The sequence below is a fragment of the Numenius arquata genome, chromosome 7, assembly GCF_964106895.1.
Source record: "Numenius arquata chromosome 7, bNumArq3.hap1.1, whole genome shotgun sequence".
In the NCBI taxonomy this organism is placed as follows: Eukaryota; Metazoa; Chordata; class Aves; order Charadriiformes; family Scolopacidae; genus Numenius; species Numenius arquata.
The window spans coordinates 41852222-41875684 of NC_133582.1; the positions used below are offsets into that span (position 1 = coordinate 41852222).

At 42.5% G+C, this 23463-nt stretch overlaps 2 protein-coding genes across 3 annotated transcripts; one reads left to right on the forward strand and one right to left on the reverse strand.

Moving 5' to 3' along the window:
• Nucleotides 1-565: 565 nt before the first annotated feature.
• On the reverse strand, nucleotides 566-13217 carry LZTFL1 (leucine zipper transcription factor like 1). Of its 2 annotated transcripts, XM_074150455.1 has the most exons (10): nucleotides 13185-13217; nucleotides 10101-10225; nucleotides 9429-9623; nucleotides 8873-8933; nucleotides 7948-8016; nucleotides 6479-6544; nucleotides 6266-6343; nucleotides 3382-3555; nucleotides 2865-2968; nucleotides 566-1564 (listed from the first exon to the last, which is right to left on the reverse strand). In XM_074150455.1, exons 1-10 carry the CDS (start codon nucleotides 13185-13187, stop codon nucleotides 1546-1548), a joined length of 894 nt encoding a protein of 297 aa, XP_074006556.1. In that variant the 5' UTR covers nucleotides 13188-13217; the 3' UTR covers nucleotides 566-1545. The 2 variants fall into 2 exon arrangements, with proteins under 2 accessions (XP_074006556.1, XP_074006557.1); XM_074150456.1 differs by lacking the exons at nucleotides 6479-6544; nucleotides 13185-13217 and having other exon boundaries at nucleotides 572-1564; nucleotides 10101-10219.
• On the forward strand, nucleotides 13186-21057 carry LOC141466777 (C-C chemokine receptor type 9-like). Its single transcript, XM_074150872.1, has 4 exons — nucleotides 13186-13315; nucleotides 13863-14031; nucleotides 19340-19394; nucleotides 19894-21057. Exons 1-4 carry the CDS (start codon nucleotides 13186-13188, stop codon nucleotides 21055-21057), a joined length of 1518 nt encoding a protein of 505 aa, XP_074006973.1.
• The last annotated feature ends 2406 nt before the right edge of the window (nucleotides 21058-23463 follow it).

Genomic DNA, 23463 nt, shown 5'->3' on the forward strand with positions numbered 1-23463 from the left:
GGTGTCAACATAATTGCTCTGAGCAAATACAGGCCACAGAGCTCTTTGTTACATCCCTATTAAGAACTTAACACTTTAGTGACGGTACAAGGGGCAAAACAATACCTTTCATTAATTTAACTGACACTGCACAAGGATTATGTCACCAGACACAGGACTTTATCCCAAACCAATCTTGCTTAACCAGTGTGGGGAAAAGGACAACAAAAGAACTTACAGACGCCAAGCGTATGGCAGATTTGACTGGGGGCATCACTGCTTAAGCAATTTTAGCAGCTTCACCCATTAGAGAAAGAACGAGGAAAAATTCATTTCAGTTCAAACAGCTCCTGAGACAAGCACTGTTAAATGCTGTTTTTTGTAGCACACAGATAACAGCCTTTTCCCAACCCTGCCACTGGTACGCTTTTTTACAGCTGTTTGATGTGGTATGGTTTTGGGCATGAACCCGTAATTTATACCTTTGCATTTCTAGCAAGATTCTTTACTGATCTGCTACTCCTTTCTACAGATATTAAGAAAAGAGCTATAGAAAACATTCCTATTAAAAAAATCAGCTCCTTTCAAGATTAAGTGTTTGAAAACACAATGGTTTTATTTGGAGTAAAATACAACATACATATGAACAGGGACAGATGAACAAGTAGAATGCACTATTAGGAGGCTTCCAGGTAAACGCAAGGCAGAGAATTACAAGCAAAAGACTTGAGAGAAATAACCTGTTTTGTGGTGAGGTTATGATAAGAAAGGAGATGAAAACTTCTAAAATAACTTATTTCCCAAGAAAGTTGCTCCATTAACTTCCCTATGCTTTTTCAGATTATCATCTTAACGTTAAGAATACTGGCAAAATCAGAATCTCTATTCTGATGCTCAAATTTGTTTCAACTAAGTTCAACTGAAAAAGTATAACTCCAATTAGTGGCTTTATTTGAAAGGATCCAGCGTTTCCGCTATAAAGAATATTTACCCCGCTTGCTAATGAACACCCTCTAGCAAAACATTATTGACCACATTTTGCTGAGGTATAAGAAGTCCAGTGTGATATATTATGGAATCAGCATGTTTCTTTTTTTTTCCTCCTAAGTTTTACTTCCACTGATGCGATTTTCACGTATAATGCCACTTCATGGCTACACTAACTATACAAAAGTAACAACTGGAGTTTCCACCTCAGAGACATCAAAAAACCTCTAATGCGTACTTTTTTTTTCTTTACTTTTTTTTCCTTTTTAGTTTTCTTAGCAAAAATAAACTCCTTTCTTTGTAGGGAATGGTCTCAGTTCTTCAATAAGCTCCTGTTTGCTGTTTCTCAGGGAATGTCAATGGTTAACAATTAAAAACATGACTACAGAAACTAATACCTATAAATCCTAGGTTTATAAGGAAGTAAGGAGTTCCAGCATCTTATTAGTATTAATAAAAAGTTATTTTAAGCACTAGAAGCAAAAAATATACCATTCAAAACAAAAATTATGGAAAAATAATACCAGTCTACATTTTCTTTCTATGGCAGCTTCTGATAGATCAGATGTTCTTGGTGTTTTAGTCCTCTGGCTCATATCTGAATTAAAAAAATAAAAATCATTAAAACAGAGTAGAAAACACCCAAGAAACATTTCTTCTCTAAAGAAAATATGAAACCCAAGTAATAAATTACTCCCACTAGTGATGCATTCCTGTCAAGACTCACTATATGGCTTTGGGCACAGATGAATGTATATACTTTTCAGACTATTTCCTCCTTTTAAAATTGTCCAGTTTATAGAACCATAGAATGGTTCGAGTTGGAAGGGACCATAAAGTCCAACCCCCCTGCCACGGGCAGGGACACCTCCCATTAGACCAGGTTGCTCAAAGCCCCATCCAACCTGGCCTTGAACAACTCCAGGGACGGAGCATCCACAACTTCTCTGGGCAACCTGTTCCAGTGTCTCACCACCCTCACAGTAAAGAACTTCTTCCTAATATCTAATCTAAGTCTCCCCTCTTTCGGTTTAAAACCGTTACTCCTTGTCCTATCACTCCATTCCCTGATAAAGAGTCCCTCTCCATCTCTCCTGTAGGCCTCCTTTAGGTACTGGAAGGCTGCTATAAGGTCTTCCCAGAGCCTTCTCTCCTCCAGGCTGAGCAACCCCAACACTCCTCTCTCAGCCTGTCCTCACAGGAGAGGTGGTCCAGCCCCTAGATCATCTTCATAGCCCTCCTCTGGACCCGTTCCAACAGGTCCATGTCCTTCTTGTGCTGTTTACCAAACAGTAGAATGAGGGAACGACCAGGAACCTCCTCAAAAATCCCAAAATACAGGCAGAAGTTTGAATATAAATTTTAAGTTCCACCTCTGTCCTTCTACAGCGTAGGTCCAAGGCATCCATGCTGCCAAAGCTCACTTGACATTTGCAGAATCATAGTCTCCTACACAATATAATGGCCAGGGTGCATCTTTCTTTACTCAATACAGGCCTAAACCTCTTTATATACTGCGGACTTCTCATTCTCATAAACAAGCATGGAAAAAATAAGATAATGACAAAGAATCTGGTACGTCTCCCACCTGTATCTCTCTGTCTAGCACCTGGGGGCTTATCTACCACACCTATGAATATTTTGTATCCTCTCCATACTAAATTGTCTCATGACTTGCTCCACAGTAGCTGCTGTTGCACACATCAGTGCAATTCACCTAGGATCCATTAAAAGGATTGGCTTGTCAAAAATCAGGGAACAGCCTACTAGAAATTCTTTTTAAGGGAAAATTTATAGTCTGTTTTACAGACAGCTCCACATTTATTAAAACAAAACAGGAGCAGAGTACGGATCCAGGACAAGGGTCCTGTTTGGACAGATAGAACAGCACCACTTACTTGGAAAGCTTTTTACGTAGATCCTTTATCAGTTCATTCTTCTTAGTGAGGATCTCTTTCATGTTGCGATAAGCAGCTGTTTGCTGAAATTTCTTCTCTAATTCCTACATAATAACAACACCAACATATTATTTACATATTATGAATATGCTTTTTATAAAAAATTACTTGCTTTTCCTCCTCAAGTTTCAGAATAGTAGTTTCTCTAACATTCAAATTTAGATGAAGATAGCTAGCGTCTTCTAAGTAAATCAAGGTAAAAGTCTTTGTAAGACTGGGAATACACTTTTCATTCAAAAATTTCTACACAGACAAATGGGCAATTCTTAAGTATTCATCTGGTTATAATCAGTTAGTTGTGTTTTTGCTATTTTACGTATAACATTTGCTTTTCCACTGAAATAACAAAAATACACTGGCAGAAGTGTGACCCAGTAAACTGTGTATGCTTGTTAAATTAGTTATCAGTTAAAATGTGAGTAAAGGTCTCATCTTTACGTTACAATAAATTGCTAACCTTTTCAGCTGTGGAGAGCTGATCCTGAACCTTAAGCAAGTCATGTTTCGTTGTCACTAAGTTCTCTTCCAAGAATTTTTGGTTTGCAGTAGAGTCATTCAAAGTCTTCTCAAACTGGCATTTCAAAGCTGCCACTTTATTCTCCAGTTCAGTGATATCCTGGTTTGCATTAGTCTTCAAAAGAATAATATTTAAAATATGTCAAATGCAAGAGAATAAATATTTAAAACATACCCACTTTACCTGGAATTTTACACTTGACATCTTAATTTTTAATAATAATGTTCAGGCTATTCCTGTAAAATCTAAATTAGAAGTGCTTTAACTAAAAAAAAAATAATAATAGTTAAATCACAAATTTATAACTTTAAAGAAATTGTTAATAAATGCATTTTAAAGATGCCTGGAATGTCTTCTATACCAAGTTGAGTTTTCAAGTTCTTATACTTCTTTAGGAATTAGGTGAAGCCACAGGATGAAGCATATCACAAGAAGTTATTTAGCATACAGAAATAGTAAATTACAGTTTAAGATCTGAATGTCTACACTATAATGTATTTTTAAAGCAGGTGAAATTATCACAGGCATTTGAAAATCTGTTTAAAAAAAATCTGTATAATACAGGTAGGAAAGGATGAAAGTGTTAAGGCTCATATTATCAGTCAGGTACCAATATTGCACTGTTCTCAGATACATTAAAAAAGAGCCTCCACAGCCGCTTGTGAAGCAACTTTCCTTGTGAGAAGAAACAACCCAAACTGTTCTGGACACAAGTTCTGGGTCACAAAACTTTATATTCACGTAACAGTTCTATGGATTTCCATTTAAAAATGTCCTCTCAGGGTTTCAAGCTCAAGTTCAAACTCTCAAAAGTATAATGACTCACTCAAGAAGCACCTTAAAAAGAACAAAAATCTGAAACTAAGGAAGCTCTGCTCCTTTTTCCACATGGAAGATAAGATTTGAGCACAGAAACCCACTTGATAATACTACCTATATACAAGAAAAGGTCATTTTGAATTTTGAGATGGAGTCCAAGGCTGCAATGTTGAAAAGCACTGCATTGTATAGTGTTTCATATCAGAAGAGCCAGAGATCATCTTTCTAAACTGTGACATAAGTCAATTATGTAAAAATTCTAAATCTTCAAGTTAAACTGATCCAACAAAGCAGTTACTCATAAACAGTTGTTCACACTTGCTGTGTGGAACCATATTAAACTATTAAAAAAAAACCCAACCAAACAAAACAAACCAAAACTAAACCCAAAACTGTGGAAATCTGCTGAGCTAAGAGATGGCCCTTAAAACCATTGCCATTTGTTTGTCCAGAGATTTTGAAAATTACCGCTTTAATAAGCAATTGGGTTAATATGATTTTATTGGCCCCCATCCTATAAAAATATGGAGTGAAACCAGATAAAATTTAGCATTTTATCCAAGCAACTAATACTTTAATTGATTAAATAAAGTAGTACATTTCAGTGCTATATCTACTAGCTTGTTTCAACAACATATATATGCCTGTAAATAGAAAATGTAAGAGAGCAAATTAGGACATGAAAGCTGCAGAAACTCAGCAGCCCTGACATTGAGGCCCATTCATGTTTAACCAGAAAAGTAGGATGAGATTTGGTTCCAATCTTTTAAAACTACAAACACTATTATCCGGGATTTAATAAACCCTTTTAATATTTTAAACCTTTACTAATTTAAGGCTTAACAAAACAGATAAAGAAAATACTTGCCATGACTGATAAATCAAGTTCCCTATTAAATTATATTCTTGAATACAGATTTTGAAAGCTACTAGATAAAATTAATAACATATTAAGAAAGCCAAGTACATACCATAAACCAGTTAGAAAGCAAAATAAAAAGAAATCATGATTAAAATATGAAAATTATAGTGGAAATGTTTTATGATATTGAACTTCACTTCCAAATCTGTAATTGCTGCAGGAATTTTAAAGAGTCAGTTTCTCAAAATAATGGGTTTAAAGTGCCTAATTTTGTTAAAAGTTTGAAAAGAAATGTTTTAAATTTAAGAAACAATCACACATGAACAAACTTTAAAAATTATAATTATTGACAAAAATAAAGGTACAAATTTAAAAAAATAATAAAGTGACCTGAACAGATTTATCTTTGTCAACCTACATGACTTCTAGCATCTTTTGTCTTTTTTTCTGCAGCAGCCACTCACTCACAAAAATGATTAAGAACTTCAAGCAGTAAAAATAAACAGTGAATAAGTTTTGACAGTATGTTGATACAGGTAGAACTACATAAAAATCTTACATTTGTAATCTGACCCATGATCATTAACATTTGTAGCAAAACTTCAATTGATGTTTAAGAAAATAAGACACTGGACACTTTTATAGAAGTATTTAGGTTTTGAATTCTGAAGTGAGAAGCAGCAAGTCTGGCTTGTCCATTTCAATGTCAAGTGTGACAAATGCTTGAAAGAATTAGTGTTTTACTGTTGCCATAAAAAACAGGTTAGATATAGTTCTTTCATTAGTAAATGGAAAGAAACAAACAGAGATAAATTTTTATCTCTTAATATAAATATCACCCCTGAGAATATGACCTCTGGATTACTACTTCCTAATAGTACCTGGAATAATACTTTCTGATAATAATTTATTATGGTCTTTGTGACACAAAATACATGTTATAAAAATCAACTAACATTCTGGATTATCTGATGACTGATAGACCAGCAGGAACATGACAATGTCAGCAGGAACATGACAATACTAACTTGAACTTTTGTATTTGCTAGAAAAGAAACACACCTTACAGACCAACTTTTTAGATGTACAGGCAACAGTTGTGTTAAACAGAGTGGTGGTGGTGGAAATCTCAATTCTGTTTACCTTTTGATCTCCTTGGATCATCTGTAAATCCTTCAGTGACTTCTCTAGTTTGGACTTTTCATCTAGCGCAGTTGTAGCCTGTGGTATATTGAAAATGTAAAACCTCAGAAACATATTTTAATTCAAAACATGCAAATAATAACCATGGGAATCTTATTTAGATATTTTTAATACGTAAACAGCATTAAGTATCCAAGCTTACAGGGAATTTACCTGTGTTTCTATGGTCTTGAGTCTGATCTTCAATTTTTCATTTTCTTCTTGGAGACAAGCAACTGTCTTTGGGTTAACGAACAAGAAAAAGTTTGTGAATGCTCTTGTGCTATTTTGAATTTTCCAGGTATTTTGGGTAAGAAAATAATACGCTTCATAGCTTAGGAAAGCTAAAAAGCTTCTAAATGCTTATAAAAATGGCCTTCATAAGAAATCAGTAATCCATTTATTCATTGTGTTTTCTGCCTCAGTCAGCAAGAAATTTAAGTCTCCAATTCTACTGTAATATATAAGACCATTCTCTTAAATTTAGCATATGCTTTCCTGAACTGAGATTAGTGAGCTCAGGATCTTGTTAGTACCAAGATTCACGATAAAGAAAATTGCATGTTCAGAGATGCAAATCTCATTGCTGCTCATCATTCGTATTTTCAATCAACAGGCAAGTAAGAATTTATTCATATTTCCTGTTTAAAAGAGACAAATACCAGGTTACTGCATATCATGTTCTGTGTCACAGGCAATAACCATGTTTTATCAGTTGAAGTCACCATATAAACTTTGAACTATTTTTGAGAACAAAAAAGATATCAGATGCACATATTCAACAAAACCTGTTGTGAAACAGATTTTGAATTTTTTTTTGAAAGAAAATTACATTGATCTATAAGTAAAACACAAGTCTGAATTCTTGAATGCTTCTTGAATGCTTTAATTATCTTAATGGGTAACAACAATTTGATTCAGACACTGTACTTGACAGATTGTTTTGGTAATGCAGGCTAGAAGACAGAAAACATGACTCCTTGCTAAATTTCTTGACTGCCCATAACTTAAAAGTGCATTGTAAGAAGCGTGACATTTTTAAAAAGTTCAGTTGAACTAAACAAGTTCAATACCTAATAAAAACTATTTATAACATTAAATATTAGAATGTGTTTTGCAATTCTGAAAATCTTTAGCAAGTGGGAAACCAGATGTTTTCAGAACTAGTAAATTCCAAATTCTTTAAGGGCCTGTTTCTTTAGGAGGAATGTAACCAACTACCAAAAGAAAAAAGATTAAACGTAATCAGGTTGACTTTGAGTGATACAGAACACATCCGATAATGTAATCATTTTGGCCAGCTACATATTTTAACTTATTTCCTTGTTGGAAAGCCAGCCAGCTGCATGGAACAAACTGAATGCTGGTTTCTACTAATTTACCTGATTAAATGGAAAAATAAATAGTTACAAAGTTCCTTTGCAAAAGGAAGGTCAATATTGTAATATGCGTTAGAGACCGTAACAGCACAATAAATTTAAGATGCTTTACAATGTTAATTAATTAGCATTTTACTTTACATTCTGAGGTATGTTATGTTGATGTCTATATAGTGACAGGCATATTATACAAATATTACTGCACAGCTATCCAGTTCAGATGAATAAACAGAACCACAACTGCACAAACAGACAAGTTCTTACCTTGTTTAGCAGCTCTGACCCACCCTCATTTAATGGAGCCAGTTTTGGTTTAATGAGATCTGCACTGGGCTAAAGAAATAATAAAGGTTAAAAGATTAAATTAAACAGATTTCTAGGAGGAAGAAAAGTATTCCTGTAGACTGTAAAATAACTATTGACAGTCAATTCAGCTTTCTTTTGGAAAGCAAATGAATGTCCTTTTATTTCAAGTTCAGTTTTTACTAGTACCTTGGCTCCTAAGTCATATACTTCACTTTCAGCTAAAGTTAAACAAAAATACTGAATAGAGGAATAAAGACTACCGATGCAGCAGCAACTAAAAGACAAAAGAGTAAGGAAAAGAAAAAAGAGATTTGAGTGATTGTAAGAGTTAAAAAAAAAAGGCTGTGGGGTTTTTTTGGTTTTGTTTTTTGTTTTGTTACAAAGCTCAAAATACATTTCTTATTTTAAGTATTCAAATATAATATGTATTATCTAAATATATATCTACGCTACAAACCAAACAAGGTGAAACCATAATCTTACAAGATAAGCTAAAGTCACATTTGTATTGTGGAATCTTCTCAGCTCTTGAGGACAAAGCCTTGGGACAAGTGAATGTCCCAGTCTCACCCCAGTTTCCAGGGGGAAGGGAACCCAGGAGCAGATGCTCCAACACATCCCTGGTCTGGCTGACTTTGCAGATTCTGCACACCCAGGGCATGCCTCATAATCCTCATCCAATCTGGACACAGCCAAGGCAATTCAGTCTGAGCATTGGTGCCAAACTGCAAAATGCTACTTTTTGGAGACTTTCAAAGATTGTTTTGAAAAAGGGTGGGCTTTTTTCGTTTTGTTATTCTCCCTTAAGCACAAAGAGTCAGTTCGAAACATCTGTCATAACTGCATGTGACATTTGATTACGATTTGATTAAAAGAAAACTACCTTCTTGTTTGAAGATGTAAATTCTGACTTTTCAAATTCAGCAACCTGCTCCAACAATTCTCTTAAAAAGAAAAACACAGGGAGACATTTATTTACAGAAAGAGCTATGGTACGAAACACATTTAACCAGGCTGATGCTATGCTCTTAATTGCATGCAAGATTCTCATTAGAAGTACAGAATGAAGTCCTATGCAAATACAATGAATGTAACAGATCATGTCATGTGATGGTGTGATATATGCATCATAACTGTAAGACTTACCATCCTTAATTAAAATATAATCTACTCAAACAACAAAGGCTTTTTAATCAAATCCTAACATCTGCTCTTAATTGATTAATTCAAGTAAGAACATTACCAATAAAAACATCTGACAAATTTGAAATTATCGTGTATCTTGCTACTTTATAGACAGAAGACTTGAAATTAACCTATCGCTGATACTATTATAGTAAAAGAATAGGTTTCTACAGTTAGGAAAATAACGTTAATAGTCAACACCATGAAGTTTTCTTGTTATTGAAAGGCATTCTGTATAGTCTAATATATGTTACCGATTCTCCAATTCAGAGACGTCTGTCTGTAACTTAAGGTACCACTTCTCAGCCTGTGAAAAGAGCTGCCGCAGAAGTAAAACGTTGGTGTAAGTTGTATTTATGAGCTCTGACTCAACTTCACTGTGTACAACAGTTCGCAGTCCATCCAGTATGTCTATCACCTCATCAACTGTGAAGGTCTCCTCAACAAGTCTAAACAGAGCAGTCAAGGTAAGTCATGTATGAGAAATAACAATGCAAAATTGTTACCCGAGATATCACTACGCAGGTATCACTCTAATATAATGCAACGTCCCTCTGAAAACATCCACTGTCAGCAGTTATTAGATGATTACGGCAATACGAATTGGTTCTTGTGTTTAAATTTTCTCTTGGAAATGTTACAATCACAAAAAATACTTCTGCTACAGTCTTACATCAAATTTAGACATCAGAAGCAAGATATAAAGCAACGTCATGCTGTGAATATCTATGTTAATTCCTAAGAATTTGAACAACTTAGTTTTAAAAGGACTTGTACCATTTGCAAAATTAGAGGGGTCTTTCTTCCTCACTAAGAACATACAAAAGTAAACAGAGAAAAGTCACCTCATAAAGCATTTAAATTTGCAATTGTTGCTAGCATATTTGGCTTTATTCTTGCTCAGAACCAGCCACCCACTCTGATACCTGCTGTCCTTAAGGTCCTGAAAACAAGAATCCACTGTTTTGAGACACTGGCCACGCTTGAAACGAGCAAAGCGCATGTAGTTGATCACTTCATTCTGGTGGTGCTCATTAAGGCCTAGCTCTGCCTGTGAATAAAGATAAAAGCACAAAGATAAATATACACTGAAATAAGTAAAAAAGAGCATAAGTATTGCGAAGACTTGCCTTCCGACTAGTTTTTCTGCTTGCTTTCACAAGGTTATATTAACTAGTATGTTAAAAAACAACTATATTTTCATATGTGTAACCCCTATATACCTCATGTAAGCGCTCCCCCTTTAAAAGCACCAGTGCTTGGAAGTAAGTGCTCAAGTGATCAGTACCCTCAGAAAAGTCATACAAAATCAGACACAGTCAGAGGGAAAAGGCTACAAAGCATCACAGACACAGAATCTTAGTGGTTGGAAGGGACCTTCGAGATCATCGAGTCCAACCACATTAAAAATTAAAAAAAAAAAAAACCACACACACAAACCCACACAAAAACAAAACAAAACAAAAAACACACAACAACAACAAAAAAAACCCCACACCAGAAAGAAAAAAAAAAAAAAAAAAAAAAAAAGCACCCACCAACTAAACCCCACACCCATAATCTCACACACAACACCCCACCACAAACCAACAATCCCGGGCACTAGAGCATGCCCTGAAGAGCCATGTCTACACGTTTCTTAAATACCTCCAGGGATGGTGACTCCACCACCTCCCTGGGCAGGCTGTTCCAGTGCCTGACCACTCTTTCAGTAAAGTAATTCTTCCTAATATCTAATCTAAACCTCCCTTGCCGCAGCTTCATACCATTTCCTCTGGTCCTGTCATTATTCCCTTGGGAGAAGAGGCCAACCCCCGCCTCTCTACAGTTTCCTTTCAGGGAGTTGTAGAGGGCAATGAGGTCCCCCCTCAGCCTCCTCTTCTCCAAACTAAACATGCCCAGTTCCCTCAGCCTCTCCTCATAGGACTTGTTCTCCAGACCCCCCACCAGATCAGAATCAGGACTGTGAGGGAGAGAAAATTCTTGGATAAATGTGTCTTTCTATTACACATACATGCGTGTAATCATAGAATAATTTAGGTTGGAAAAGACCTTTAAAATCATCAAGTCCAACCATTAACCTAACACTGCCAGAACCACCACTAAACCACATCCCTAAGCACCACATCTGCCTGTCTTTGAAATACTTCCAGGGATGGTGACTCCACCACTTTCCTGGGCAGCTTGTACCAGCCTGTTAACAACCCTTTCAGTCAAAAAATTTTTCCGTCATAGCCAATCTGAACCTCTCCTAATGCAACTTGAGGCTCTTTCCTCTTGTCCTATCACGTGTTGCTTGGTAGAAGAGACCGACCCACACCTCGCTACAACCTCCTTTCAGGTAGTTGTGGAGAGCAATAAGCCCTCAGCCTCCTTTTCTCCAGGCTAAACAACCCCGGTTCCCTCAGCCAGTCCACATAAGTCTTGTGCTCTAGACCCCTCACCAGCTTCATTGCCCTTCTCTGGACTTGCTCCAGAACTCAATGTCTTTCTTGTAGTGAAGGGCCCAAAACCAAACACAGTACTTGAGGTGGGGCCTCACCAGTGCTGAGTACGGGGGGACAATCACGTCCCTGTTCCTGCTGGCCACATTATTTCTGATACAAACCAGGATGCTGTTGGCTGCCTTGGCCACCTGGGCACACTGCTGGTTCATCTTTGACTGGCTGTAGACCAACACCCCCAGGTACTTTTCTGCTGGGCAGCTCTCCAGCCACTCTTCCCCAAGCCCTGTGACCCAAGTGCAGGATCCAGCAATGTTCTGAATAATGTAGCTGAATGATTTATCTTTTGTAAATGTACTAACAAAAGTACAGAGCAAAGTACATTATGTTTCTTTGTTAGTTCTTAGTTAACTTATGTAAAACCTTGAGACTTCCTATATAACCTTAAGTGAGAATCTGAATTTGTTTCTCAACAGCCTATTGCCCAGAAACAAATATTCCCAAGGCAAATTAAGGAGGAATCATTTTTAGATCTGACTAACTAGCTCTTCTATGTATGCCTCTCTTTCAATAGAAGGAGTATTGGCATGGCCAATTGCATTAGAATAAATCTTGCCCATGCAGGTGTCTCAAGGGGGCACAACAGGGCACGAATGGGAGTTTATAATCACAGTCCCTGAAGAGCTGATGCAAACAAAGCTGAAGTCTGTTTCATTTACTCCAGTGTACTTAGTGTTGCTGGTGCTGGAGACAGCAACGTAGCAACTCAGACAAAAAAGTTAATCTGATCACCTTTGTCCTTATTAATCCAACTGCACAGGATAGCTCCAGCAAAAACGCAATACTGCAATCCCTGGATGAACAATACTGAAAACAGTGCTGAATCAGAACAATACTGAGCACAGACCTTGACTGCCTGGAAATTAACGGCAGTCTAGGAAACAGCAACAGCAGTAAACAAAACAAGCCCTCACTATGTGGTCGCAAGTCCGGTGCCTCCCACAAAGTCCCACATCTTGCAAATGACAGAACATATGAAAAGCTCAATTAATGTTCTCTTTGGTGTTGCTGGGCTTACTTTAGCTGAAAAGCTTCTATTCATTACAGATAGAAAGGAAGACACATGCCAACACCTGTGCCGAAATCTCACAATCCAGAGAGCAGCTACAAAAGGACATTAATAAATAAATAAATACACAAGCGTAGGCCAAAGCCACTCGTGATCTCCAAGCGCCGTTAAGCAACCGGGGCATCAATTCCTGCAAAAACTCCAAGCCCCGCTTAGTCCCCGCAGGGTCCAACAGGGCTGGCACGGATGCCCAGGACGGCAACAGCAGCCCCCTCGAGCGGCCCCCCTCCCCGTACGGCGAGGGGCCGCCTCTCCCCGGCAGGACCGGGCCTGGCCGGGCCGCGTCCCCGCCCACAGCCTCCAGGCCGGCCGGCCGGCCGACACGAAGAGCCTCCTCACGGCTACGACGCGGCTCAGGGGAGTAAAGCCGGCGAGGCGGCGGCGACGCCACACTCCGCCCCGAAGAAGGGACGGCGGGAGGCGGCTCCACTACTCACCATGGCGACCCGGGCTCTGGGACGGCGACCGGGCTCGGCGGCTGGTTACGGGCCGGCGGTTGCCATAGAGAACGAAGCCTCGCGAGCGCCCTCACCGCGCTCCCATTGGCGGCGGCTCCCTCACGTGACTCGTAACGGCCGCACATACACCCCCCCCGGCGGGCCGCGGCAGCCGTTTCCCGTGGCAACCGCCGCCCCCCTCCCCCCCCGCCTGCGCATGCGCACATGGCTCCTCCTGCTCCTCCCGGTCCTGGCTCTTCAGGAGGTTCCTCTTCTTCCCTCTCGCTCGTCAGGAAACGGGGACCTCCCAAAGGCTGAAGCAAAGAAGGAATTCGGAAACACAAGAGAAAAAAAAACAATTATAAACCAGGGGTGGGAATGTTTTGGGGTTTTCTTTAGGATGCCAAGATAAAAATGCACGTGCAAAAAAATTCATTCCCTCCCAAAAAGAGAAAAAAAACCCAAAAAACCAAACCCCACGTTCCTAAAACCTGTCAGTTCTCGAGAGTGCCTTCTTTCAGTGCATCAGTCAGTTACCTGCTTTCCTGTGTCTGGTGAAGGGTAATACTTTATGAAACATAATCATCACGCATCCAGCCCCCCACGCGACGTAGGGGAACGGTGACTTCTTGTGGCTCCGGCTTTCCCTTGCCAGGCTTTGGGTGGTGTTTCTCCAAGCCGCCGTGAGGGTAGCAGCAGCCTGCTCCTGGCTCCACACGCACGCTGCGTTAACGCTGGTGAGCATCGGCCCTGAATCACAAAATCATGGAACCTCAAAACACATTGAGAAGAAGAAGATTGAGAAGAAGAAGAGAAGAAGAAACGGAGAACTTATGGGTCAAGGCAGGTGACGTTACAGTGGGGGGTCTGCTACAGACCTCCTGACCAGGATGACAGAGCCCTCTAAAGACAGGTAGGAGCGGCATCACGTCCACAGACCCCTGGACCTCATGGGGGGACGGTGCAGACTTCACTGTGGAAGAGGGAAACCTCTTGGTCAGCCTCAGCAGAGGGTGTAACCACAAGTGTTGTTCTATTTCTGCAGAATCTTTGCAGCATCTGATCAGTCCATTAAGGTGGGTACCTCTCTGCCGTTAGCACATGCACTAAATGAGGAGCTTAAGAAATTGTCCCCTAGTTGTGCTTTAAATTAAAACACCCTGAAGCTAAAAAGAAGACATATAAGAAATGCTGGTGGTTTTCGTTTTCCCACTTACTTTAAACAAAACAAAACAAAAAAAGTGTTACACTTGCAAGTTCTCTTGACGAGCATGAAAGCAATATATTTGTAAGGAAAAAAGAGATGCTTAGTTTTGTAATGATATGAGCTGGAGGAAAATCACAAGTTATCTAATGATGCGTGCTGGTATCACAAGAACTGAGCCCACTATCTCCGTTTTGGTTAGGAATGAATTCACTGTGGACAGCACTGGGCGAGGATGCAAATAGGGAACCGGCTTGGGAGAAATTTGGCAAGAGGGTTTGTAATATTCGCACCGTTCTCCTGTTCCCACTGTTGGGGGCAAAAATGCTGTTGTTGTCAGTGGCACCCACTTAAGAAATGGCACATGGCAGAAAAATAACGAACAGGATGAGCAGCCACCCTGGACTTTTAAGACAGAGGAACTGGCTGTGCGAAGCGGGTAGGTTAAGTTATACTTATTACTTTGCTTCTAGGGAGACTTAAGCTACATCTAACTAAAGTCACTTAAATCCAGAATGTGAGGGCTCAGATTCATGGAAAAAACCAAAGGATGTGAAGAGCCTTTGCAGCAGAGGCTTTGCCCACGGGCATGCCTTTACCCAACTGCAGTTAATGTAGATTTCCCAACGCTGAATCACCTTGCATTACACCGAGGGCCAAACTAGCTTGAATCAGGGGTAATTACCATGGCTGAGCTGGCAGGCAGCCATTTGCCAGCCCAGAGAAACTGATGCCTGAGCCCAGAGGCTATGCCTGCGCTGTCACACCTATGCTTTCCATAGCCAGTGCCCTGGAGTTTAGCTGGGAGCTGCTCCCCCACCTCTCTTTTCCTCGCTGGGGGTCCAGGAGGCGAGAGAGTCCACGTGCCATACAGGGATATCATCGGATCCAAACCTACACCTGTTTCAGGAAGAGTTTCAGGATGACAACTAATTATTAAAGATATGCAGACACCTTAGCAGGGATTTTGCAGTTGAGTGTGGAGCACCCTGGGCTTCTTCCCCTTGGAAGGGGGTGCCACACTACTGACACTGGAGCGTGGTGCCAAGTGACAGCAGAGCCCTACTCAAAATCTAGTCCAAATCATTGTTTTCTCCATAATTGGAATGGAGCCTGAACTGCAATTTGGAAATTTTCTTGAAGTGTGTACGGAACAAGCATTGGTCGCAGCTGAACACCATCCGGCGTTGAAGCAAAAAAAACCCCAAGGCGCTTGGCCTCCCTGCAGAGAGGGGAATTTAAATCACCGTAATTTGCATGCCACCTTCCCAGGAAGAAGACATAAGATGTGCAAATTCATATGTTTATTAACCCCTTCTCACTGCCTTCCTCTTCAAAATCTCTCCTGCCACACTCTTCTGGATAGTCGTCACATGAGACGTGGTTGCCTGCAGTCCTGCCCTGGGTCTCCCCAGTTTCTGTGGCAGGAACAGCCTGGCCTTTCCTCTTGAAGGTGGGCGTACTTCCATTTTGCTCCAGTTGCTTGCAAAGCAGCTGGGGTTGTGAGGCACCACACAGACCCTGCGATCCCGATCCCTGCTTGCTTGCATCCTTAGTGGGCAGCTGTGGGGGCCTGTGCCTGTGGGCCATCTTGGAGCAGGCAGGACTAGACCTGGCTCCTCACTCCTGTCCCAGCCTGACCTGCTTCTCCTGGTTCTTGCTCAGGGATTTATTTTTTTCCCCCAGTGAAAGTGTTTTCCAGCAGGACACGGCCATGCTGGGAGCAGCCTCTGATTTGCCCTGTGCTATATGATGCACATGAGCGGAAAAATGATGGTATGAGAGGTCTTCTCTTTCCTATTGAAAGAGCTTACCAGGCCAAAAAAAAAAAAATGCCAAAAAAAAGAAAAAACCCACCAAATACCCAACCAAAAAAAAAAAAAAAAAAAAGACCAAAGAAAAAAATAAAAGCAGATAATATTTCCATCTGAGTTTGAGCCACCTAAACCATGCAAACCACAGAGAAAACAGCCTGTGACAGGTCTAATTAGGCTGGGGTCTGGGGAGCACACACCCATTTCAGCCTACAAAAAGCCCAAAGCTGAGTTGTAGGTGCAAACAGCAAGCACCGCCTGTGGCTGCTGGGTGCGACAGCCGGGCTGACCTCCTGCAGTGACCGTCCCGGTGAGTCCCCTCCTCATCAATTCATGTCTGTCTGTCCCACGTGCAGCTTCTGTGGAAAGGAAACTGAATTAGAAATTGCCTTTTTTTAATTAAAAAAAAAAAAAAATTAAAAGCTTGCTGCTGAACTCACCCAAGTTACAATAACCTTTTGGATTACAATTTAAGGCAGATCTGACGGCTAAAAGAAAATAGCCTTAAAAAGCCCCCTGGGGACGCACAGCTCTGCGTCCTTCAGCAGATGCTGCAGTGACGTTTTGGGAATGGGTACCGGGGAGAAATCAGTAGCTCGCTGGCTGCCTGCTGCTGGCCACGGCCACCTCTGGGTTGTACATGACAGGTCTCAGCCTCAGTAGCTGAATTTTGCACTGCTGTGATGGGGACGAGGCGCTGCTGGTTTGAGATTTTGAACTGGCTGAGGAGTTTCTGAGGCGAGGAGTCGCAGCAGGTCTGACATAGCTGGGAAGGGCGAGTCACAGGCTCAGCACAGTGATTCCTGAAACCGCAGTTTCACCCCCCAAAATAAGCAAAAAGGCATCAAATTAATTTTGATTAATAAGCAGCCCCACCTCGTCTCAAAGGACAATCTCTTGTTTGTCAACTTTAGTGTGCTGTGAAGTTGACCATAGAAAAAAATCAGGTGCTGGCTAGAACATCTGAAAGCTCATTGTATCTAACCCCACGCTATTGTTATTTTTAATATAACCCATTAGCAACGACAGAGCAAACCCCACCACCACCAGGCAGCTGTGATGGTTCGCACGCTGCCTGCTCTGCGTTGCATCTGGGGTCCTGACACTTTGCTTCTTGGATGGCAGGAATCCAGCTCAGATTCATCAGATTTTGGCTCTCCCCGTATTTACTGTGATGTGTGCGAGCCTGCCTGTGACAAGGGGACTGAGGTGGTTGCACCCTCCCTGCCTGGGGTCGGTCGTCCCTCCCTGGGCTGGAGCCAGACGGGGATGGGGATGGGGACAGGGACGGGGACAAGGAAAACCCCTTGTGGGGCTGTTGCCACCAGAGACTTTGCCGTGTTGAACCACGTCTGGGAGAGGAGTGTTTTGCACTTGTTTCCACAGTCCTACCCAACATCATTTGCGTATGCATGGTTATGACTAGTCTTATTTTCTGCATCTGAGTGTTTATGTGTGGTATATCTGATTTATAGGCATTATACAGGTGGTTCCTTTCAGTCTGCTCACTTATTTTTTCTGCAGTAAACTCAGCACCAAGCTGTCATGTTAGTATGCTTTGGCTATTTCCTTGGTTGTCTGCTTTGGAAAAAAGTCAAATAAAAAAATACATACATTTTGAGTTTTCTGCGTCAGAAATTCAACTAGTATGCACAGGGTACAGGTGGCATCATTAAAAGCCAGGTACTAGATTTGTACCTGTACTTGAAACTCCAGGGACCAGCATAATTCTGGGTGTAGTTCTGTATCTTCATAGAAAACTTAAAAACTAAGAGCACATCTTTATGGCTGGTTTTATTTCTTCAATCTACTTTTAAACAAACACTCCATGTCTAGACTAACGTTCTTTTATTGCGAAGATCTCATGATGCCAACCGTGGTCCGAAATAATTCAAATGCATTACAGTTGCTTCATGAAGATAAAAACTGGAAGGATTATGCCTCAGTCTAATTACCCCTCAATCTGTGCTTTCTGAACGCAATAATTTCTAAGGAGATGAAATCAACTGCATTACACTTTTTTGGACCAGATTCCAAATTTGCTGCACGTGTTCACTTTAGCACTGAGGGATCAAAGGCAGCTTGAGCCAGAGGGTGCCACAAACACAGGGATGCGGTGGCAAGGACGCTCACCGTCCCTAAAAGTAGATGCTTATGGTCAACTGGCTTTGCTGACAGACTTGCTAACGCAGCTCACCCTAATGCAGGCTGCACGCTGCATCAGTTCGTGCCCCAGATGATACCACGGAAGGACTTTTTAGTCAGGTGTGGTGAGAGGTTTGGCTTTGTGAGGCAACCTCTCGGTTGTGTGACCTGCTTTTGAAGGCACCCATGTCTGGAGGAAAGATCTGGGCTAAGTAAAGGGCCACAGTAGCGGCGGTGGGGCCCACCTCATGTTGTTCTCTGGCTTCATCCCCAGGTACTAGCACAAGCAGGTTGGTGCAGAACCTGTTAAATACTTCAGAGTGCGTGACTCCCACTGAGCCCACCAGGCTCAAGTATCTTTTGTGGTGGTAGACTGATTTGAAAACTAAACTGCAGCAGGAAAAAACAATATTTTCTTGTTTACCGGGGCATAATGATCTGCTTTTGCAGTCAAGAGCAATGAGCATCATGTTTAAACTCACAGACAAGAGATGTTGCAGGCAGAGATTATCAGCCGCTGAAGAAGATACAAATATTTTAACACTGCAAACTGCTACTAAAGGCAGGCACTTTTCCTTGTTAGTTGCTAGGCAATTTAAGAGAAACATTTCATTTATTCTCACGAATCTTAGAAGATACGGTGCTTTCAGACGACTTTCTTTTTTAATGTGTGCACTGGGGAATACACATCTTATTAAAAACGAGATTGCAGTGACTCCAGTACGTCAAAGGACTTAATCAGCACAGTGCTATAGAGAAGCTGAAGATCTAATGTAGGCTAAATGTAAATTTGTAAAATGGAAACATCTAAATAATTCAAACCAGTGACATCAATTTCTGTGGGGTTTGTTTGTCTCCTGGCCAGACTAATTTCAAAAGGTTGAGGTTTTTATTAAAAGAAGAAGAAGAAAGAAGAAGAAGAAGAAGAGTCACAGTTCTACTTCAAAGCTGTTTGGAACCAGTTGTTGTCCCCCCATCTTTCCTCTTCCTAGGTTAAGGTGTCTTCTTCAAGACTTAGGAAAGATCTGGCTGAAGATGGAAGTTATAGTGAGTATACAGCTATGGTGCTATATAATCTCGGTTTTTCTCCCCCCACCACTCTTTGCCTCCATCAGTTTTCTGCTTCTTGAGAGCCAACAGTGCCGTCCCACCATAGCAGTACTACAAAGCCTTCTTCCCCACCTCTTCCCAAGTTGGGGATTTTGCATTTTGTTACGTATTTGAAGCTGCCAAACCAACAGTGTTTTGAATGATCTGACAAATACAGTGCTCTCACCACCTGCTATTTTAATAACTGAAGTTGGCTGGAGGCTGTGAACTGCTGTTTTGTAAAGAGTTTGCTACTCAACAGGTCATTTTTCTAAGTCTCTGCTTTGCCACATACTTCAAGCGGTCTGAAATGCCCTGTGTTTTGCTGGCAGCCTTTGCCCATTCTCACCTAAAATGGAATATATTTGGGATCTTCAACTGCATCTGGTGGAAGGGGACAAATTAATGCTTTCCTGAGCCACCTCTCAACACGGATTTACCCTATGTCCCATTACAGGTCACCCACCCTGGTAAGACCAGCCTGGATTACTACAGGAATGACAGCGCGGTGCTGTCCCTGTATGGGAATCCCCTGAACGACACAGCGTTCATGTGTGACAAGGGCCAGGTCAGGCAGTTTGCTCGAGCCTTCCTGCCAGTGTGTTTCTGGCTCATCTTCTGTGTGGGCACGGTGGGAAATGCCTTGGTCGTCCTTGTCTATTGCAAATACCGCTTTAGGAGGAGCATGATGGATCGGTACCTGCTGCACCTGGCCATTGCAGACCTGCTCCTTCTCTTCACCCTCCCTTTCTGGGCCAAGGCTGCCTCTGACAGCTGGATCTTCAAGAACTTCATGTGCAAAGTCGTCAACAGCATGTATAAGATCAACTTCTATGGCTGCAGCTTGTTTCTAACCTGCATCAGCTTTGACAGGTACATCACTATTGTCCAGGCGACGAAAGCTACAACTTCCAAGCGAAGGCGGCTCCTGCGCAGCAAACTCATGTGCTTGGCTGTCTGGCTGACCTCCATGAGCCTGTGCATCCCAGAAATCGTGTACAGTCAAAGTGTGCAGGTGGGCAACGTAACAGTTTGCAAAATTACATACCCACCAAACGTCAGCACAATCTTCAGAGTTACTGTCCTGGCCTTGAAAGTCACAATCGGATTCTTCCTCCCACTCCTTGTTATGGTTATTTGTTACGCCCTTATCATCAACACCCTCCTGCAAGCCAAAAGATCTCAAAAGCAGAAGTCCCTGAAGATCATCACCATGATCATCACCGCTTTCCTCCTCTCTCAGTTCCCATACAATGTTCTTTTGCTGGTCAAAGCCATCAACACCTACACCAGAGTGGCGTACAGCTGCGAGGCTGCTGACCGGCTGGACATCGGGCTGCAGGTCACCCAGAGCATCGCCTTCCTCCACAGCTGCCTCAACCCCTTCCTCTACGTCTTTGCTGGGGAGCGGTTCAGGACGGCACTGCGCAGGGTGATGCAAAGCGGTGGCTGCTGCCGGACCCCAGTCCAAGAGCAATGCTCCTCCACCTGTGACAGCCAGGAGCACAGCTCAGGCTGGTCCTTTGCCATGCTGGGCAGGCGGCGGGTGAGGAGCTCGTTGACCCTCAGCACCCATTTGACCTCCTCAGTTATCCCCCCGCCTTGCCACGTCCTCTTGTAAGTTAGTCGCCTCCCCTCCCCTCCGGAGGAGCACCAAACTCTTTGGAAACCATCTGTACATCCTAAAGACTGTCTCAGAGGAGAGGGGAGGGCTGGGGGCTCCTCGCGTGCCACATCCTCGCTGTGCAGGACCCAACTGGGGCCTCCTGGCTGGAAGGCAGGGAAACTTTTTTGGCACAAGGCAGAAAAATGGAGCCATACTTCTTGTAAACAGAATTGATAGAGGATAAAAGTTATTTTTGTGGCAGCTGTAAATAGCCAGCCCATCTGCAGCTCAGACCACAAGCTGAAATAACAAGCCTCACAGGGAGGTGATAATCATAGAATGATAGAATTGCAGAATCATAGAAGATAAGCCCGGCTATGGCAGCAACAGAGGCAGGTGAAGCAGGATGAACCACTGTCCCATCCATAGGAAGCAGCAGGAGGGGGTTCAACCTTCATTTGCTGTCCAGCCGGGGTCTCCCACGAAGGTGGCTGGGCTCAGGAGCCCTGCTTGCACCTACGCCAGGTCCCCTCCACCATGAAGGAGAACAGCCCTTAGCTCCTCCACTGGTTTGTTGCAGCAGCCAAATGCCGCTCTCTCTGCCTGTGCAGATGCAACCCTGTTTTGCTGCACAGGTGGTTCGTGTTGCAAAGGAAAGCCAATTGTTTGTGTTCATAAAGCAGTCATTACAGAATTAGATCTATCTTTCTCCTATATTTTACCTGTGTGATGTAAGGTGAAATTGGGTACAATTTATTTGCTACGGCTCATGTTGTGATATTGGCGTTTTGTGTGGTCCCTACGTTGACAAATCACAGCTCAAAATAAAAATTCAAGAATGTCAGAGTTGCTATCTGTCCTGGAAATATTTGCCATACTGTGGTGCATAGCCATCGTAAAACAAAACCCAAAACGGAAGGCCATGGTTCAACAGACTGCATTTGCTAATGGTGAGAAAATATATTTAGCCTGGGGCCAGTAAGACAGAGAGCAATTAAGGGTCAAACCCAAAGTTAATGAAATTTGGACTGAGACTTGAGGTTGGTGGACTTTTGGTTCCCAAAAGCGACGTGCTGTAATGCACCCCACAACTTCTCTAAGGTTTTGGGCGTGCTGGTGTTGGTGCCGTAACGGTGCCTGAGGCCACAGGGCACCGCGTGGCCATTCCCCCTCGCTTGTCCCCTCCCGGGGACACAGCATCGCCTGTCCTGCCTGACTGTAGCCTGCACCTCAGAGTCTTCAATCGCAAGTTGTAGTGCTCTTTTAAATAATCACCTGTTTTGCCTCCTGGTAATTATCTCTTGCAGGAAGAAAGTGTTTTTATTGTGCATTAATCATTAAAGCGTGTTGATAAAAATGCGCTTTCAACAAGGTTTGGCGCTGCTTTTCTAGCTAATAGGGTCTATCTAAGCAGATGGGGTTTGATATACCTTTATCAGGATTTTTAAAATTTTTTTTACCTTTTCCTTAGAGAAATAAAATGGTGAAGGCTGTATGCATTTTTTTACTATAAGAAGGCATTGGCGGTTCTTTGTGATTTGTGTTGAGCTCAGTGCGAATGGAAGCTGAAATTCTGTTAAATAAAGGCACAGCCACATAGAGGAAGGGGTTGATCCGGTTGTTTCTTGCCCACGCATCCCTCCCAGGTTTGGATCTGTATCCATAACCTCTTTCCAGTGACTGGATTTACCCATCCAGAAAAAAGGCCAAAGGAGAACTTTGCTAAGAGGGTTTACTATGCGCTTCTAACCCTTGTGGGGTGGAAGCCACAGCTGAGGACCTTGCAGGCGCCGGAGTGGGTTTTGGCTCCCGAGGTGATGGGCGGGGGTGCAGTTTTGGGTTAGGGAGGGCAGGTTTCGGAGGGTGGGGGAGGATGGACCACGCTGCGAGCAGATGCTTCCCTGCAGCAGCCGAGCCCCACCGCCCCTTCCCAGGGATGGGGTGAGGGTGCTCCTACCCAGGGGGTCCTCCCAGCCCCGAAAGAGCCCTTAAGCTGAGCAAACAAACATACAAACGAGTGTGCAAACCTTCGCTGCCGCCAACCCGCCATCCTGCCTGGTGGCCTCGAGCATCTCTTCCCTGCACGGCGTCCTGATGGTCCCAGGAACTTGAATTTCAGGGCCTTCTCGACGAAGGTAAAAGCTTCTCTGCCCTGTGAAGTGCGGTGGGGAATTTTCATGCTTCGTCAACAACTGCTGAGGGAGGTGAAACGGCGATGAACTTTCAGCAGTCTGGGGTGGCAGAGTCATCCCCGGGTCACGCATCTCCTGCTCTGAGTCAGGCTGCTCCTCGCCGCTGCGTCTGGGGAGAGCTGGGGGACCAGGCACAGGTTTTACCTTGTGGGTCCTGTCCCACCAGGGCTGCCTGTGGCCTGGCAGCTGCTAGTGGCTTCCCAGGCTGCCGGCATCCCCCAGACCCACG

Bases quoted from the DNA above. Each gene is read 5' to 3' on its own strand.
- LOC141466777 (XM_074150872.1), top strand. From the start codon at position 13,186: ATGGCGACCCGGGCTCTGGGACGGCGACCGGGCTCGGCGGCTGGTTAC. The intron at 13,316-13,862 runs GTAACGGCCGCA...TGTTTCTCCAAG, and splicing joins GCGGCTCCCTCACGTGACTC to CCGCCGTGAGGGTAGCAGCA. The intron at 14,032-19,339 runs GTGACGTTACAG...TCCTCTTCCTAG, and splicing joins GAACTTATGGGTCAAGGCAG to GTTAAGGTGTCTTCTTCAAG.
- LZTFL1 (XM_074150455.1), bottom strand. The intron at 3,556-6,265 runs GTAAACAGAATT...ATTCTTTTGAAG, and splicing joins TGATCCAAGGAGATCAAAAG to ACTAATGCAAACCAGGATAT. The intron at 2,969-3,381 runs GTTAGCAATTTA...GTTATTATGTAG, and splicing joins AGCTCTCCACAGCTGAAAAG to GAATTAGAGAAGAAATTTCA.